At 44.7% G+C, this 19,564-nt stretch overlaps 1 protein-coding gene across 1 annotated transcript in view; it reads right to left on the bottom strand.

Moving 5' to 3' along the window:
• LOC128310214 (ubiquitin-like protein 3) overlaps positions 1 to 19,564 on the bottom strand; it is a 55,225-nt gene that overhangs the window by 5,288 nt on the left and 30,373 nt on the right. Inside the window, exon 3 of the mRNA XM_053046800.1 lies at positions 3,409 to 3,517. Coding sequence (XP_052902760.1) covers positions 3,409 to 3,517 — 109 coding nt within the window. The remainder of the gene's footprint in view (positions 1 to 3,408; positions 3,518 to 19,564) is intronic.

Raw genomic sequence — 19,564 nt, forward strand, 5'->3', positions numbered from 1 at the left:
ACGCGCACGCGCATGTTACAACACTGAATTCTACACCCAGCTTTTACCAACATTGTGTGAGTGTGTGTCATCCGCGCAAGCAAAACAATCTTCCGCAAACTACACGGTTCACCATCCGGTCCGGTGTGTGTATCTCAATTACAACTGTCCGGTGGCGCAGAAAGCATCCTAAGTGATTCCGGGTGTACCACATTCGGGCTCTCTCTTGGCAAAAGGTCCTTCCATCCCCCTCATCCGCATCCACCTCAAAAACACGCAAACCAAACCCGTGTACGTCGAGAGCGCGGGATGCATTATGGCCCCTTAACTTTGCGCTTGTGGGCACAAGTGGGCGAGTCTCTTTCGCCCCGTGCCATATAGATTTGTCTTCATTAGTGTCAAATGGAAAATTCGCATCCAAGTTGTGTGTAATGTACCGCCGGGGCGGGGAAGAGAGTTTGCCAGAAGCCAGAACACCTGAAACACCATCTTCGGAAACAATGTTTGGCAGCGATTGCATATTTGTACATATCGCACGACGTAACGAGATCATCGATTTCTGCGCGGTAAATGTCTGGGCCGTTAATGATGATGTACGGAATGCAGCGGCGGATCAAACGGTAGGCGGAGTAGGCGGTCGCCTAGGGCCTCGCCGTGTTGGGGGCCCCAAAAAATTTGTGCCGATTGTGCGATTTTTGAAAATTTTACAACAAAGTTAATTTATAGCAAAAAAATTAATTTACAAGGTAAAAAATTTATCAAAAATATCTTCCTTGGTTATATAAAACATTTGTTTCGATGTGATAAATTAAATGCAGAGAAGAATATCGACTTAGTGACTTTAAAGTATAAACGAAATTGTACCAGGACCAGGACACTAATTTTCCCGATGGTCGAGAAAAATTTCTTCGAAAACTACCTGTTTCCGAATGTATAATACCAGGAGAGCATCCACGGAAGAGGTAGCATCTAGTACAGCAATTTTGGTCGAAAACCGCCGAAAGGTATGCAATGTTTAAACACTAACTTTCCCGTTGGTCGTGAAAAATTTCTTCGAAAACTACCAGTTTCCGAATTTAAAGTACCAGGAGAGCATGCACGGAAGAGGTAGCTCCTGGTACTAGCGCCGTAAGGTATGCAATGTTTATACACTAACTTTGCAACCAACTTGCAACGCAATGCGCCGTAAGGTATGCAATGTTTATACACTAACCTTGCAACCAACTTGCAATGCAAGTTTGGTGCATGCAAGAAACTTGCAGCAAGATGGCGCCCAACTTCGTACTTGCATGCAACAAACTTGCATGCAAGCTTGCATGCAAACTTGCATGCAAGTTCTTGCAAGCAAATTCTTGCATGCAAACTTGCATGCAAGTTTGTATGCAAGTTTGCATGCAAGAACTTGCATGCAAGTTTGTATGCAAGTTTGCATGCAAGAACTTGCATGCAAGTTTGCATGCAAGAACTTGCATGCAAGTTTGTATGCAAGAACTTGCATGCAAGTTTGTATGCAAGTTTGCATGCAACAAACTTGCATGCAAGTTTGCATGCAAGAACTTGCATGCAAGTTTGTATGCAAGAACTTGCATGCAAGTTTGTATGCAAGTTTGCATGCAAGAACTTGCATACAAACTTGCATGCAAGTTTGCATGCAAGAACTTGCATGCAAGTTTGCATGCAAGCTTGCATGCAAGTTTGTTGCATGCAAGTACGAAGTTGGGCGCCATCTTGCTGCAAGTTTCTTGCATGCACCAAACTTGCATTGCAAGTTGGTTGCAAGGTTAGTGTATAAACATTGCATACCTTACGGCGCATTGCGTTGCAAGTTGGTTGCAAAGTTAGTGTATAAACATTGCATACCTTACGGCGCAGTACCAGGAGCTACCTCTTCCGTGCATGCTCTCCTGGTACTTTAAATTCGGAAACTGGTAGTTTTCGAAGAAATTTTTCACGACCAACGGGAAAGTTAGTGTTTAAACATTGCATACCTTTCGGCGGTTTTCGACCAAAATTGCTGTACTAGATGCTACCTCTTCCGTGGATGCTCTCCTGGTATCGGCAATCTGAAAACAGCTGGTTTTGTATGGAATTTCGTACCAACCGACGGGCAGTTTGAACGAGATGAAGGATGCTTTCCATTTCATCCATCTTCCTTACACTAGCGATCGCTCTCACGGGTTTGATAGTATGCAATAGCAATAGTGATAGGCAAATTTATTCCACACTGCAGGTGTCACCTCTTGAAAAGCATGCTTTCCTGATTTCGCAAATCTGAAAACAATTGTGTTGTTCATCGCCTAAATCTTCAACATGAGCGAAACAGGTTTCTAAGAAATTTCTCTGATTGTTACCGTAAAGTAAACCGATTGAATACTGTACCTTGGGCGTAAAATCGTAGAAGGCGTTGGAGCAATCAGGAATCATAAATGTACGTAAATCGTAAAAAATGTGATCCAAGTAGTGGCGTTATGGTTCTCCTTAGCGCATACAAACGCTTATATATAGAGACTAGCTTATTAGGCCCGTTTACAGGGCTACGCAACAGAACTCTGAGATGTACGCAAGGGAGCTTTCTTTCCGAGACTTTGCTGGTGTTGTTACATCATGTTTGAAGTACATCTCCCTAACACCGATAATTCCGTAGCAAAATTATGGGCCCTTATTAAAAATTCCGCCCTGGGCCTCCAAAAGGATTGATCCTCCACTGACGGAATGTATGGTCGGTGTGTGTGTGTGCTAGTGTAGCCACCAAACCAGATGTAGGTTGACATGGATATTGTCCCCAGGGCTACGATGTACAAATCTGTCGATCAATTGATTAGCATTCATTGGAACTTTTTCAACCGTTTTCATGCGTTGTACGCAGTAAATATAAAGTTATTGCGAGTTTATTTTTAACAAAATTTCACAAAATAAACTCTCAAGCTCAAGCTTTCCAGTCGACTCAAAATATACACTCCACGGGAGCTCCAGAAGAGCTCAAAGACGAATGGAATGGTTCGAAAAATGCTGTAGCATTATCAAGATTTCCAGAAATTCAAGGAATTTTGTGATCAAACAACATTTGTTCACATTTTCCTTGTTCACGATCACTTTGATATATATGTTGACAACGGAAATGAAGGAATTCTATTTATGCAATAGAAAAATGTTACTATAAATGTATTGACTTCTTCTTCAATAAAACTGGAATTCCTTCAATGGTTCCATATAAATTGCTCATAACATTGTCCTTTGCACGTTCGATCGAAACAATTGTTTGTAGTTCCAAGAACAATTTACAACTAAGTATTCAAGCTAATAAACACTTCAAACTATTTGTACATTAAATGGAAGATGAGTTAGTAATGCCACAAATTTTCCACATATTATTATACTCAGAATACTTTGAATTACCTCAAGGAAAGGGAAGGAAGATACACAACTTACCATCGGGCCAATTTTCAAACACTGTGAGTGCTATATCTCCGGCAGAGTCCGTTTGACTGAAGAGGAATTCTTTCGTCTTGCCACTGACGAGTATTAGCCGCAGGTTTATCTGTATTAGAAGGTTATATGCGAATAGGAAAAATGAAAAGAGAACATAAGAATGTTTATATTAGACCACGACGAGGATAATATATCATGCTGCTGGTGTATGACGACTTATTCAATACGACCTAAAATATGAATATAACCGTGTACAAAGCTTTTTGTTATTTGTTTTGTACTAAAGTACCATGTATTGGGACAGAAAGTATCATAGTTCGTAAAATATAAATTATATATATACAAAATAATAAATGAAGTAAAAGTTTGATAACGTATCACAACGAACAGTACGGAATAATGTAATACAAAAAAAAAGTAATACAAACACAAAACAGAACCGAATGAAAATGAAAAAACACAACACAAAGCTGAGCAGACTGAGAGACGAAACGTGAAAAACAATATCTGATCATACATAAATAAACTGTAATAAAACGCGGTCTGCGCTCGTCATGAAGCATAGTAGTCGTCGACCACATCGATGATTCCGTGGTGGCACGCCAGAACGCATAAGAACTGAAATAAACACACAACATAACAACGGGAGAGAGAATCTGACTGACATCACAGCTGCTACCCTGAAACCACCGCCGAGGCAGTCGATTTCGATTATCGCTGTTGCTGTTGTTGTTGTAGTTGGTCCTACTTGTGAAGGGCTTAAGGTTTTTTTTTTGCTTGCTTTCTTCAATCTTCCTCTTGTAGAATTTCCTTCACCCGCGCCTCTCACTGAACCGTGTCTCTCACGCAACTAGCCCTTACCGGGGTAGTATCGGATTCTCACGGAACTTTGTGTGGAAAGTATTTTGGGGGATGTTTTCCCTACAAACCGCCGCAACCCGTTAAATCGAAGCAATGTGTGCCGGCCAGCCGGGACACACCAGGGCCACCATCCGGATGCGAAAAAATTGGTTAATCTTTGGAGCGATAGCTGTCGGTTTGGGGGTTTTCGCAAGAATGTTGCCTGCGCCCGGCAGTGAACAACAGCGAAGAAAAGCGTTGCTTTGAAATGCTTTCGCTCGTCGTACTCACGCGGGGGTGTGTGGACCAGATGACGCAATGCATTGGGGGTTTCATAGCATTTAACATTCCGGAAGCATCAAAGTAGAGCACGGCAACTATGCAATATACATCAGACTAACAGTGAGATTGCAACAAAACCAAACACGTTTACGATATCCCGGTTACGGGAATATTAAACATTTCTCGTTTCGCTAGGAATTTGCTTCCAAACCGAAATCCTAACACCGGTTCCAGTGTTTTACATCGTTAAAAAGGAGATCGTTCGAAAAAATGCTGTGTGATTTATGGGATCATTAAAGGGTTTCCTGCAAATGCTGTGTGGATGTATGGACGATGTTAATACACATTGTCCATAAACAAAAACAATTGCCAAAACAGTGGAAGTTAATTGACACTAAAGTAAGAACAATTGTTAATAACTGTTTGTATTAGAAATGGAAATAGATTAAAGCTACTCCCAACGAACGGTAAGCATACATGCTTAGCATACGAATCAAAGAGAAGACTTTATCAAACACAGAAGCACTCTTCAACCAAGCGCACTTGCTTGTTCGACGATTAGCGACCCAGAAGGGACCCGGGAAAAAAAACCGCTCCACATGCAAAAACAAACAAAAATCCTTATTAAACGAGCACATTCTTCCTTCCACCCGAAGGACACAGAGCAAAAATTGTGCTGATTGCATCAAAAGTGATACTTTTGGCGAAGTACGCACACATGCAAAGCAGCGAAAGAAAATCTGAAGCACCATTACGAAGAACCACCATGACGACCCTGGAAGGTCAAGACGAGAAAATGCTTCGCGCGGTTCCGCTTTCCTCATGGCACCAAAAACTGCATTCAACAGCCAGGGAAACCGGGGACAATGAGCACACTCGATGGCTTGAGACAACCGCCTTGCCTTGGCTACGATGACGCGAGCGCCATCTCTTATTCAACGCGCGCCATCAAACGGGAAGGACGCGATGATTGGCCAAACCGAGGTGGTAATCGATGACGGTATACGTTGCGCGTCCTTGACCGTGAAAATGAATTGGCTCCTTCGATTGTTGGCCACTGCGTTTCCACTCATCTGCTACCACGCTGCTACTATCCTATTTCGCAGTTCCCAAGTTCCGCAGTGCACAAGAACACTGCCCAATATAATCAGAGGAAATTAAAAATAAATAATAAATTAAACGAAATCAAAAGTTTAACATAATAAAGGAAGGAAATTGTTTATTTAGTTCGTAGCGTTATGACACACGGTGCCATTATACAGAGCATCACCCAAAACTTACCTGCTGGAGACAGTTTTGCAGGCGTCATCGTCTCCATTGTTTATTTTAATCATTGAGCAGCATATCGATCGAAAAGGCACGAAATGCAAAACGTAAAATGCCAGCTTCAACTGCGAAAGCTTTGTGGAGTTTCCTTGGGACCGGCTGGACAATGTGCGTCATCTGCGGTATTTAGCAGCGTGCACCAAAAGTTTGGCTACGACGTTCGACCACTCGCAGCCCGAAAACCGAAGCCGGATGGACACACATCGACGAAACGGTTGCAGTACCGAGAAGCAAAGACAGCGGTTAGAGCAAACGGATCGCACGGTTCCGAGGCTATACAAGGGCGCAGCAAGGTCCTGGTGGGTGGGGGGGGGTCTCTCTAGTGGGCAGGTTCCAGAAGCGACAATCCGTGTCATGATTGTACCAATAACAAGAGCAACAACAACAACGTCTTGACACCTCAGTCCGCAGCAAGGTTTGCGAATACGAGAATCGAGGGCAAGCGTGCCAGCGTGGACATAAATGGTTCCACGAACTTTGGAAACAATCCAGAGAAACTATCGTGCCGATCGTGATGATGATCAGCCTTGCCGAAAGGGACAAACAAACCCCGTTGAGAGAAAGTCATTTGAATGTGAGACGTCTTGATCTATCGCACGATAAACCGCCTAAAGTTATGCAAATCGCATTACAAATGTATCCGTTTTTCAGAGTTTGTTCGCAGCATGTTTGTCCCTTTTCGCCAGGCCAGATCTTCCAGACGAAATGAATAACGTTCGTGTGATCTTCACTCTCCGTGCATCGCCTCTCCGTGTGCGACATTGTACCGCGGGGTTTCGTTATAACGTTCGTGACAAATGGTGTGTGACAGGTGACAACAATCGTGGATGCAACAGTACGCAACACAATGCACTCAGTGACACGGTACACGCACGATTGACACACTACTACGCGATCTGCGCGATGCTTCATACCTTTTTCTCGCACGAACGACGGGCTTGAATGCGGACATAGCGGCCGCTGAGATGCTTTTCGGATTGGTGGGACGCAACAGGGGCACCAAGTAGCCAGCCGTACTCGGAACCATCGCCGGAAAGTGGCCGATGCTGTTGAACGCGAACGGTTGCAGGCAGGACAGCTTGAAACCGAAGTTGGCAGCCGCGACTGCTGCCGAGCTGGTCACCACGGTGGAAGTGGCCGCTGCATGGCTCGAAACCATCGCCGCCGCTGCTGCAGCTGCCGCAGCCGCTGCCGCCGCCGTTGATGCTACCGTCGCGGCAGGGCTACCAGCGGACGGGGCTGGTATCGCTGCCGGCACGACCATCACCGGTGTAGCCACCGACGACGCAACACTTGCGCCCGGTGTGCCCGGTGCGGGTGTCGATGGTGGTAAAGTGGCACGAATCGCCGCGGCGGACGGTGCACCAGCGCTGGAACTACTGCTCGAGAGCAGATGCGGAATGTGAGCAAACGGGCTGGTGCTGTTGCTGCAGCTGTCACTGTTGTAGCTCGCATCGATCGGTTGCAGATCGGAGTACTCCTTTTTCGGCACAACGATCCCCCCACCGCCCAGCACCGGCAGTATCTGGCGGGGTTCGGCATGCGTCGGTGTGGGCATCACCACCAGTGGCGTTGGTTTCTCGACCGAGGAAGCAGGAGACGCACGATTGGTGGTAGCCGTACCCGCTGAACCACCACCGCCACTGCTAGAAACTGCCGCCGACTGGGCGGCCGAAGATGCCGACGTAACGCCACCGTACTTGCGCGCGGTCGACAGGATGTAACGCTTGCGGGTACCTCCGTTAAACATGGCCTTCACATCCTCCCAGGCGTGTATGATCTTCTCCGGCGGGCTGCCCTGCAGCTTCAGATGGCGCCGCCACGAGTTGAAGTTGGCCGCATCCGGCTGCACGTACTTGTCGTGCGGGCTGAGCCGATGCGAATGGAAGATGAATTTGTTCGGCGAGAAGAACAGACTGCAGTAAGCGCACTTGATGCACTTGGCCCGGGAGGAGTTGTAGCGCGCCGGCGAGAACGAACCCGTGCAGCCCCAGGCACACTCGTGGTACACGCTGAAGGCAAACCCCTCCGGCAGGGCCGGCTGCGAGCATTCGCCGAAGAACGACTTGCACAAACGTTCCGCTTCGCGGCGTGTGATCATACCGCAGCGCCGCGATGAGGCAGGCATTGCACCGGCCCGCCGCAGTATCTCCAGCTGCACCGGCGTACATTGGATGCAGGTGATGCCGAGCGCCACCCGGCGGTTGTGTATTTCGTTATAGCTGAAGTCCTTCAGCAGCGTGCTGGAAATCTGTGCCAGACAGAGCCGCTCCTGGTGCTCCACGTACAGCGAGATGATCGGTTGGCCATAGATATACACCGTACGAATCTGTGCAAACGTAACGACATTTATTGGGAGTAAGCGATGGGGTGCAATCTTAAAAACTGAATCTCGAAAAATTGGTTCAAATAGTTAATTTTATTTTTAAAAAGGCTTCGATTTCAATACTTTGAAATTAATGTCCAACAGTGTCTCTTCTCGATGTAGATTGAGAAACCCTGCTTTAACGCTAAAATGCTGAAAACTACTTTACTAGTGTCTCAAATGTTTTATTAAGTATATTCTACTTCTGATTACAACAATATCCTCAAGAGATCGGGGGACCATTCCTGGAGTATCCTTGCCATTTGCTTTTAAATCCATAGTACTATTGTTACACTTGATTGCCTACAAGAGTCCAAATGGGATTTGGTAGCGTTTCTGTCGTGCGACGACTGGCGCCATTATCCACCCTGCCACCAAACTGACCCTTACTTCGTACGCATCATTGTAGCAAAAGTCCAATCGATGAGAATGTGTAGCGAGAACCTTACAAGTGCAGATGCAACACCAACTGCTTCTTCCGCAGTGTGAAGCAACAGAACTCAGGCCACCACTTCCCGTGCAGTTAAAAAAAGTGCACGACTTTACAGTAAACAGTAAAGCCCCCGTGAAACATAATACCTTCGAACGCTCAACTGGTAACGAACGGAAGATATCCCGTACGGGCGACAACACACTGGAGGCACGTAATTCGACTCCACGTCAGTCGGTTAGTACGGGCACTTGCCCAAGTAGGTGGTTTACGCTCGTTTACACTGTCGTTGCGTTACGGTGGAGGATGAAGAAGGAAAACAGCAGGAAACCTCCCATCGTTAGTCATCATCGCAAGACGCAGGGCAGGAAACCGCTAAGCACAGTAATAACGTATTATTTATTGCGCGTACTGCTGCCGGGCGATGGAATTTTGCGGTCCGGGTGTCATTGTTTGGTAGCGCCCGGTAGCCTTTGTCGACCCGACCTAGGATAGTGGTGTGGTCGACCACTTGAACCACTGCAACTGTGGTGTGCGGTGGAGGTAAGTTTGTGGCTCGCACACGAAAAGCCTTTTAGTGGCGTTTTACGCAATTCCAACTCGATCGTGGCACTTCTTGATCGCAGAAGTCGCGTGCACTTGTCTTGAATGGACATCAAATCAAGAAGGGCGGTCCGGGGTCGTAGCTAATCGGTTTTAATTAATCCCGTGGGAAAGCAATGGACGAACTGTGATGCGATGGGGCTCACATTTTGGGCCCATTCCCTAGCATTAGATTCACAGCACCAGGAAGGAGAAACATAAATCTGCTCGTATTTCATTTGGCATTTGTAATAAGACTTATTAAATATCGTTGAACTTCGATGAATCTCTACTGGTTGTACAGCATGCGGCTGATGTGTGTGTGTTGTTGGTCACTTTAGATCAGCTTTAATTAAAACCGCAACACATATGCGTATTGCTCCGCTACGCCTAACAGCCGTTTGTTCGATAACTGGAAGAGCATCCATTGTGGTTTATTTTGCCTCCGGAGATCTTCGGGGTTACTACTCGAACCTGCCACAATTGAGCATCATCAGCGTCGTATCATGGAACTTCAGTTAGTGCAGATGCAGTAAGTTGTTTGCTGATGGCCAGACACACGCTCCTGCCGGAGAATTCGTTACACACATCAACGGGTCAATGAATGCACTCTCAATCGTTTGATGGTTGTCACCAACATCGCAAGTTCATTCCATTAACCCTATTATAAGTGCCGTCCCGGAAACCTAGCTGGTTATGGGGGGTTGTTTCATCTCGGACGACGTCGTGCAATTCTGCAAAAGATTATTAGCCAACGAACCTGGGCCAATCCTCCCACGAAATGTGTCGCTTCATATTGCCGGCCTTTCTCTTCCACTGATATCGGTGCTGAGTGTGTGGGCTGTATTCTGCCATGGTCAATTTAACAATCCACCAACATGCCATTGAACCGGATTAGTGCTTCTTCGTCCCATCTCTCGATCGAGCAGGAGTTGATGCGTGAACATTTCTTTACCACACAATAGCCTCCACTCCATGGAGAAAAGGCCAGAATCCTTGCCTGAAAGCGAACAGTACAGAAATTGTCAGATTTGTATCGCTTCCTATTCCGAAACCGTTTAGTGGCTGTGGTCGCACCACACTGTCCGTTTCCCTTCGTGAGATTATGGTTTCTTGCTTATGTTGCTTTGTCCCGGCACTAATCCATTTTTATGCCACTGTATCGAAATAACTGTAATTAAACATTCTTCGTCGATCTCCGCCCGATGCGATCGACATTGTCGACATTGTATTTTGCGCTGTAATTCGTTCACCCAGGGACTGGGCCTCGGGGGGAGTTGTCATGTCCCCCCTTGGTGGTAGCATTTCGCAACGAATCAGTCCGCAGCGGATTTGTAACGGAAAATGCCAACGAATGGATTAAATCAGTGCCATCGCCGCAGCCATTGCGTTCATCACAACAGCGTTATTCGTTCACATTTCTTTCGCTTGGGTTTTCCGCTATTTTTATGCATTTTGATTGTCCTCCATTGTGCGCGTCCTGCTTCTGTGTTAGTGTGCTGTCACAGATCGATAATTTTCCGATTGCTTCAACATGCAACACACATCTTGGAGTTTTGATGATTTTCGTAACACACATCGTGTACGGGCCCAATATTTTGTCCAATAATATTTTATTGGTTAAAGAACACGGAACTTTCGAAGAATTGGGTGGTATTAATTAATTTAGCAAACTTTTCCAATTTACGATAAGCACAACAAATTCATTCAACAATCGAAAAATGAATAGACACAAAATAGTCATGGGAACATACACTGTTACACAGATCAGCTGTTTCATAAAAGTGCATTGAATATTAGCAGGAGCCATCCTTCAGTCACTGACCTTGGATGAACTTTTTGGGAGGTTTTATGTTTTTTTTTTAATTTACCATAACGGGATGCACTTCCTGTCTGCGACGGTACACTCACCTGTAAAATGAAAAAAAAGAGAAACGACAAAAACATTATAAGAAACCATTAACTGGCACGGTGGAAAAGAGTGAAGAAGCGAGTGAAAATTGAACCCGTTGTCGCAAAGAAAAAACCTGAAATTCAAGACACGTGCACATTTTACTCGGTATTTCCCGTTTTGTGCATTGCACCGACGATACGGTACCGGGCACACGTCGTACCCACATCATCCAAGTTGTTGTCGTTTTGCTGCGACGATTGGAACGTACAATATGGCATTTCGCATCTTGCATGTCCGCGCAGTGCAACGTAACAGTGGAGCGGACAATGCAAGGAAGATCGTTTCCGGGTTTCACTTATCTGCAGTTTGCACACACAAATGTTGAAACTACTTTCCAATATGAGGTTTTTACACAAATTAACTATTGGGATGCGCAGGAAAGATTAAAATCAAAATTGAATAGCTCTTCGTTTAGAGTCCATGACTATCTCCTTTTCGCCAATATTTGAGTAGAAGACCGTTGACATAGATTAATGCTCGCTTTCAGAATGGTTGTTTTAGGGATTGAGAATCGGTTTTGTCTTCTGCCGTAGTAACATTTTTCTTGGTATTATTAACTCCTCTAAGCTATTTTAAGGGATTTTTCGAAGTGTTTGTTTAGAAGCTGGTCAATATTAATGTTGCGACGAAATGTTCGACGTCCCTGGCGTTGTGACATCCCTGGCGCGGTGACAGGCGACAGGATGCAACGATCGCATCGTCACACGGACAGGCAGAACTAACTGAACACGCGAGCAAGAAGGATCAAGTTATAGCTAGGAAGAGAAAGCAGTAGCGGAGAAGAGGGACGAAAAGTAAGTAAAAAAAAATAGGATAAGAAAACAAAATTGAATTGAAAGCGAAAGAATTACTGAAACATAGTTTCAGAACCTCCCTGTGAATAAAACATAGGTTTTAGAAAAACCCCCACCAACAATTAGTGTTTTCGCTTTTTAATTCTAAACAAATGCGTCACAGATTCGATACGTAATTTCTGAACATTTTTCACAAAGAACCTAAGCATCTTCGATGTTTCAACTTTGTTTCCGTACAGATAGAGTTCTAGAAAGAGATCTAGATTTGTTTATAAGGCGAAAAACTGATCAAAACAAATACTCGTTATGAGGGGGGGTTGACAGTGTACAAAAAATACTAAATTCGAAACCATTATCTTCAATTACCTTAAAGCAATACAGAATATTTTTGTTACTATCATTAACACTTATAATCGCATTCGAGGTACGATAACGATTATTTGCACATCAAAAAGTCAAAAAAGTCACCCATTCCAACAAAGTTACGAGCAAAATTCTAACGAAACGATCACGCAGTCATTGTTCATCTTGTGCGTGTTTGTGGTGTTTCTGGAATATGATTAATCGTTTATCCAGAAAAAAACATTTCATACAGTGAAATCTGAATTTCGTATCTATTTCACTAGACATATGCTACCCTGGACATCTACTAAGTTCATGGGACATCCGATAGCTCCTTGATGGATGAATGTACGCTTCCACACTACGTCAGTTTCGATCAGAAAAAAGCCTTTGAGTGGATAGTACTAGTATCTCTACCGCTTGTCACTGTACTACACAACTGCTTTGTCAAGATTTTTTATCCCAAGCCCGTCGTCCTGCGTACGATCAAGCTCGTGCAGATGGAAACACGTTTCAGTTCGCACGAGCGGCAGCTTCGGGGGCCCGATAAAAATGACAATGACCTGACAAATGTCTACTGTTGATGTTAACTCATCCAAACCCTGATACACGGATGGGGGTCCCGACATGTCGTGGCCCTTGTCTTTGAAGCGAACCACCGCTACTCCCCTCCTCGTGTGATAATTTTGCAAAACACATTTTCCACTCCACAGGAGGCGAAAAGCGAACACCGCGGCGTGCAGATCTGTGGTGTGGTGCGCATTATGATGGCGGGTTGTTGCTGCTGCTGCAGCCAACTCAGCTCCTCCTCGTGTGGTAACGATAATTAACGATGACCAAACCAGACTGGGTGTCTCCTGGCACGGGCAAATGATACAAGCAGCCGTGCATCACACCACACAACGTGCTGCCGCCCGGGGTTCGGTCTGTTCGTCTTTATGGCCCACGCAACGTCATCATGCTGGATGAACCGAACAAACCAGCGATGCTTCCAGCGACAGAGCATGTGACACACTTCAGTGTGCAAATGCGAAAATGAAAATTCCACTTGTCTCCACTTGGATGGGAAATTTGCTAAACGTGAGCACGTGTGGGTACGAGATTTTCAAACTCAAACTCACACACACACACATGAAAGGTCTCGATGCTTAGAAAACCCTTCGCCATTTGTACGAGGAAGCGAGAGAAATCGTTACTGGAGCATGGGAAGAAACGAACAAAAAAAAACACAGGGCTGTACACATTCAAAAAGGTTGCAATAGTTGCCTGCTCTTGGCCCGAAACCGTCCCCCCAATGACGTAGGCCTGCCCCACACACGCCGGTACGGTCGGATGACCTACAAAAAACTGCAACGCTCTTCTCTTTTCAAATGCATGCTGCTCTTGATGCAACAACGGACACTAATACAACTACTGCAACTACTGCTGGCCTGCTGCTGGTAGTTGATGGCAGAAGGCAGTTAAAAATTGCATCAGCTGGTATCAGCGGAAATTCCGCTTTTTGTCCGCTTTTATCATCATCATCATCATCCGCTCAGCGTCATTCGGTGCAAAACCTTCCCCAACCACGCTACTATTTGCATGGAAACGCTACTTTTGGTGGAAAACCTAGAAAACCATACAAACGGGAGGGGACATTTCTTTCCGACCTACCGACGTGCCGTAAAAACTATCGACATATACACGTACAACTGCCCACCCACGGGAAAAAGCAGCGCATCGATAAATGTTCCTCCGCAAACCGGAGACCGTACGGCGGCCGCGCGAGTGTGCGGCCAGTATAAAAACTGCATATGCACGATCGAAGAATTATCGTCCGATGCACATACCATACCAGCAGATGGGGTCGTACGAGAGTCGCAGACATATGCAAGCAAACACGGCTTGCACGCCGCTTGGGGTGGTTTCTGGCCGTGTGGTCACATGACCGTACACACGAACGATGGCGCTTGGGTGGTTGTTGGTTGGCATGATTTTTCCTTTGCATCCGCACCCCAAATTATGGGCACATCTGCATCTGGCTGTCGCATGCTTACAGAACTGGACCTTTTGGCCGGGCAGAACACGGCAAAACACTAACCCGTCGAGGCAAAGCCGTATAGAAATGTAACCAGATAACCCGACGACAGGTATAGGATTGTGATTGCTGATGATGTTGACCTCCGCCTGAGTGGTGGTAACGCTTTTTTAACATTCAATGAGCACCGAGAAGATGATTATGTGTGCTTTCCTGCAGCTTTCATGCCCTTCTATCTTCTTTTAATCATTTTAGAGCGGAAAAGGATTCAACGACCAACGGCCCCCCCGACTCGCCGACTCCCGGACCGGCTCTGGTGACACACATTTGCCCTTTTGCATTTCGAATCCGTGCCGTGCGTTGTGGAGGCAATGTATGGAAAAGCGGCGCAAATTCCACCCATGCGAAGATTCGACGGCGCCGTGACGATTCGTGAGCTATATATAGACTTCTTAATGAATAAATAAATAGCATGGTGTTGAACCATTTTTTCACCCATTCTAACGCACACTTCACTTTTATGCAATGTGCGATAGAAGGTGTTTTTTGGTGTATGGATGTTTGTGCCACCGTACATCACAAATTGATTTATAGGAACAAAACCTTATAATTGTGATTTAATTTGGATGTGAAAGATTTACGATCATTAACCATAAGATTATTACCAAAATATAGCAAGAAATTTAAGCCGTTAAAATAGTAACTATTCAACGTTTCAACCCATTCGCTCATGCTAGCCAACGGCACGGCCAACAATACCAATTACAATTATGTTAAAAGCATCCACAGCCAATGCCAGAACGAAAGGGAGAAGACAAACGGTTCCGCACCAGTAGTGGTGCAGGAATATTGAATTTGAATGTCCACGGGGCCATTAACTTGCCCGTTACTAAATACTGCTGGACCCATCCAGAAGTCCCCGAAGTGAAGAAATCAGGGGATTTTTTTTTTGTTTCGTCCAAAAGGATATCTTACTGTCGATGGAGAGGAAGGTCAAACGGTTATTGAGGATTGTGTTGTTTTTTGCTTCTGTGAGGAAAATTGTTTTTCCTCTGCGGTTTCCTCACAGACCCGTGGAAGAACAGTCACTTTTCCCGGAGGTTTCTCAATTATTCATGGGGTATACCAAACTTATCCACTTTATTTCGCCACTTGGGCCAAAAAAAAAACATAAAGGGGACGAGACATGTCGAAGAATTTTTAACGGAAGAATTTAATTTTCCACCAAAACCAAATTCAATTACCACACAACAGTATCACACAATTAAACATGCATTGAAAGTACACACACCCTTGTGCGTGAAAAGCAGTAGCGGCATCGAGCAGGAAGACAAGACAAGCAACAAGTTCAAGTGAATGTTAAGGGTGTGTTTTGTAGGTAAAGTTATGCACCATTCCTCTTTATGACTCTTTATACACCCTTCTCTCTCTTCATAATTCTTGAGAATATTTCTGCAAAGACTAGCAAATATTGATCCTGAATAAAGCCCTTTTAATACCTTGGGGTGGTAGTTTTTATCCTTAATTTATCCCTTTGCTGAATAAAAGTTACAAATAGTGATCCTCAAAAGGTTGCTGCTCACGATCATGTCGAGATTTGAACCCACTCGAGGTGTGTTGTGGTAGAGTCATGCATTTCCTATCGAACTGGCACTACCAGCTCAGTTTAATTTGATGTTTTATCGTAGGTAGTATCTTTTTATTAAACGAATATTCAAATGAACTCAATAATTGGTAGAGAATAAATAATGTTTCAATTATTCGTACAATGAAGGATAATATGTTTCTGTATTGTAACAAAAAATAATTACAGCAATTAAATACAATATGAAAGGGGGTTGTGATTACTCTTCCGAGATACATATTTTGCGCCCAGTTCATCGGTACCATATCGGTAACCAGTTGTTCAGTTTGATAGATTACCATGAAATTTAATTAGTGCACACTCTCATCACATACACACACCATAAATTGAACATTTTCCCCACATCAGCAGCTTTAGCACGATTCCACAATATGTGGAACGAAATGGCGGTGAAGAGAATTAAATGGCTTTTAAAAATGAAACGGGGGAAAATTTTCTCTTCCATTTATTCATTTAAGCTTAGCCCCCTATACCACCGGGGACCTTCCCTTCCCTAGGCCCCTGTCCAATGTTTTTTTTGTATCAAAGAGTCTATATCGCCGATAAAGAGGCAATTCCTCCCGAGCACAATGAATTTTGCATCCGTTACTGCACCCCCAGGGCGTGTAAAACATGGATGAAAATTAAATTTATATTTATCGTAACCGTCGCCGACGTACCTTTCAGGGCCGGACGATTTGCGGGGCTGTGTGTAGTGCTTGTAACTGTCAAAAAGCGAACGACACAAACATGAAATCCATTAACATCCCCACTGCACCAGATTTGGGGAGGAAGTTTGGAGGAGGGTTGCATGCACCGTGAAGTGCATGCGATAAAAGTGCAGTTATCGCTTCGTCACACTTCAAAAACCTAAACGATGTTTGACGTTCCCATTGACAAGCACTAACAAACCGTCTGAACGCTCCGTGGGTCGCTCATCACATTTTAAACATTCAACGTTTTTTCGTTTAGTATGCGTCGCACGAAGATGGTTGGATTTTTCTTCGAAGAAAAAAGTATCACATTAGATTCTAGACGCACTTTACAACACCGTTGGAATCTGTGATACAATAACTACTTGAGTCGAGACTATAATTCGATCCAGATGTCATTCAGCTTCCATTCTCGAGGCTCATACAAAACGACAGTTGTCATAGCAACATAAATGTCTGAGCAAAGCAATCCGTCTCTTGCAATGAAGATAAAGCCTCGTCTTGTTTGACTGCAGCTAGATTAGAATTGTGCAGTTAAAGGTGTAATCTCCCTCTTCGTTCAATTCCAGCATGTAAACTCCAGTAGCTGAACTGCAAAACCAGAACCAGGAGAGCGTCCATCCATCCCTCACGCAATCTGTGTTGGCAAATCGCCTTAGCAAAAGAAAATGAAAGGATTTGTGGAAATTCATTGTCGTTCCCGGGCAAAGATACTTCCTATCGGGTATTCAATGTAGCGGTTCGTTGAATATCACCCCACACTGTGTGTTGTCAGGGGGCGGTTAGTTTAAGAATGTGTTTGCATAAAAGCATACAAGAGCAGCATTAACATTTGCATACGGTTACAGGCAGGAATGTGTAATCTTTTAAAGCGTGTCTAGCAATCGGATGCATAGTCATCCTTCACATCATCATAACGCCCAAGTGGACAAACTTAAAGGATGCTTTTGTTTCACACGTCCGGTACCGAAGAACGGACAGAACATCAAGAAGAACGAGATTATCGGGCAAAGCCACGTCGATCCGATACCAAACGGAGGAGTGTAATGGATACAATAACCCTCCCTATCGGTGGCCACCAACTGCAATCACGTTGCACTTCTTCGGGGCTTGACGTCAGGGTACAGTGGAAAAACGTTGTAACGTGGAAGTGTGTTTATGAAATGGTCACGTTTCCACTGATAAAAATGCTCCTGCCCATGAACGAACCATGAAGGCACCTGAAGGGTGAAGCCCGTTTCAATAAAGCGATAAAACGCTGCAATTGGATTCTTCGTTTTATACAGCGAGCGTTTTGTTGACAGCCAGGGATGAGTGGTCCAGATGCCACTACTACTACCTACTCGTATCGTAGCAGCGTGTAGTAGCTTGACTATGTTGTACTGCATGCGTCACATACGTGCGGCGTCTGACGTCAGGATATAGTTTGCTCCGTCTAACGATACAAAAAAAAAACCACAGGACGAAAGGAATTTCTGACAAATGGAAAACGTGCGATCGGACGTGTGGTTGTCGTCGAACGCGCTCAAGGTTTAATAAAGCGGCACGTGTGCGTGAATCCATCTCGAATTACTGCTGCATCTCAGGCACACAGAGTAATAACCCCTTTGCTCATTTATTAACACTCAAAATATTGTATCCTACAAACAAACAAAAAGTCTTCTGAAAAGACAAATTTGGCGTTGCACACTTTGAATATCTAATCCGACGAGTGCTCCGCGAGCGACATTCGATTATGCATCAATGTCGACCATGTACCAGCCAGCAGCGTGGAAAGTACATTGCACAATACACAATGCCGTATGCTTTCTTTTCGAAGGCTTTCGATCACAGCACAACCCGACCGGTGACACAACGCCAAGGTCAAAGGACATTTCTGGTGTGCGCACGCCGTGTACAGAGCCGTGGCATATGACCTTCAGGCGTTGCGCGTCATTACGAGCAGTCGAACCCCTTCTTTTTTGCTTCATCGACACTGTGTCGTCGCCACCAAATGGCGACCCCTATGCGCGGCTACTGTAGCCGATTATCCATCCTCCCTGCTGAACCTTAGTTGCGCAAGGCCATCCCGAACGCTTGCACCGCCGAGTGGGTGCTGCGCGAATGCCATTTCGTTATGCAAATGGAGGCGCCGCATGGATGTGGTTGACGCAGTGTACGCGCAATCTGCATTGTGGATGCATACTGTTCGATACGGGGTTTTTCCCTCCCCCACGAATGGGCTCTAGCAGAGAATTTTCTGGCTTTGCTGTACATGTTTTGTCATTTAATGTGGCTTCGCTGCATGCCATACACTTGGACACAATGGATGACACATTTAAGCTGACATTACCTCAAAATTATCCAATTAAGCAATATGGCCAAGCAATAGTAGATGTACGTTGAGCAGTGGAAATAAAAGTTTTGGAGCAAGAAGAAGCTTATAATAACAGAGTTTCAAACGTTCGCACTACGTAAATAACTTTGTAAGATAATATAGAGCAGAGTTCCGGTTCCGGTTCCGGTAATTTAACAATTATTTTAAAACAATTTAAAGCAACGATTTTAGTTATTAAAAATAACAGTTTAGAGCTTAAAATCACCAAGAGTCATTTACTACTTGCGAAACCCAAGGATCTCTTGAAGAGATCTGGCTATTTTTTACTATTCTTTAAGATTTTGTATCAGATCTTCCATGTAAAGTCTAGTATCGCTATTACTGAGTTCTTTTACCCTGTAGCTTTTTGAGTATGACCCAAAGGAAGACAGGAAGCTCGAACCAGATTGATAACTGAGCGAAACTGAGAAAGAAGCAGCAGAACATTTTAAAAAATAAAAAAACTTCAATACAAATCCCAAAGCATATCCGGAACGAACACATTACGGCGTGTTTTTTGCTACATTCAGC

This window comes from Anopheles moucheti, chromosome 2 (genome assembly GCF_943734755.1).
Source record: "Anopheles moucheti chromosome 2, idAnoMoucSN_F20_07, whole genome shotgun sequence".
In the NCBI taxonomy this organism is placed as follows: domain Eukaryota; kingdom Metazoa; phylum Arthropoda; class Insecta; order Diptera; family Culicidae; genus Anopheles; species Anopheles moucheti.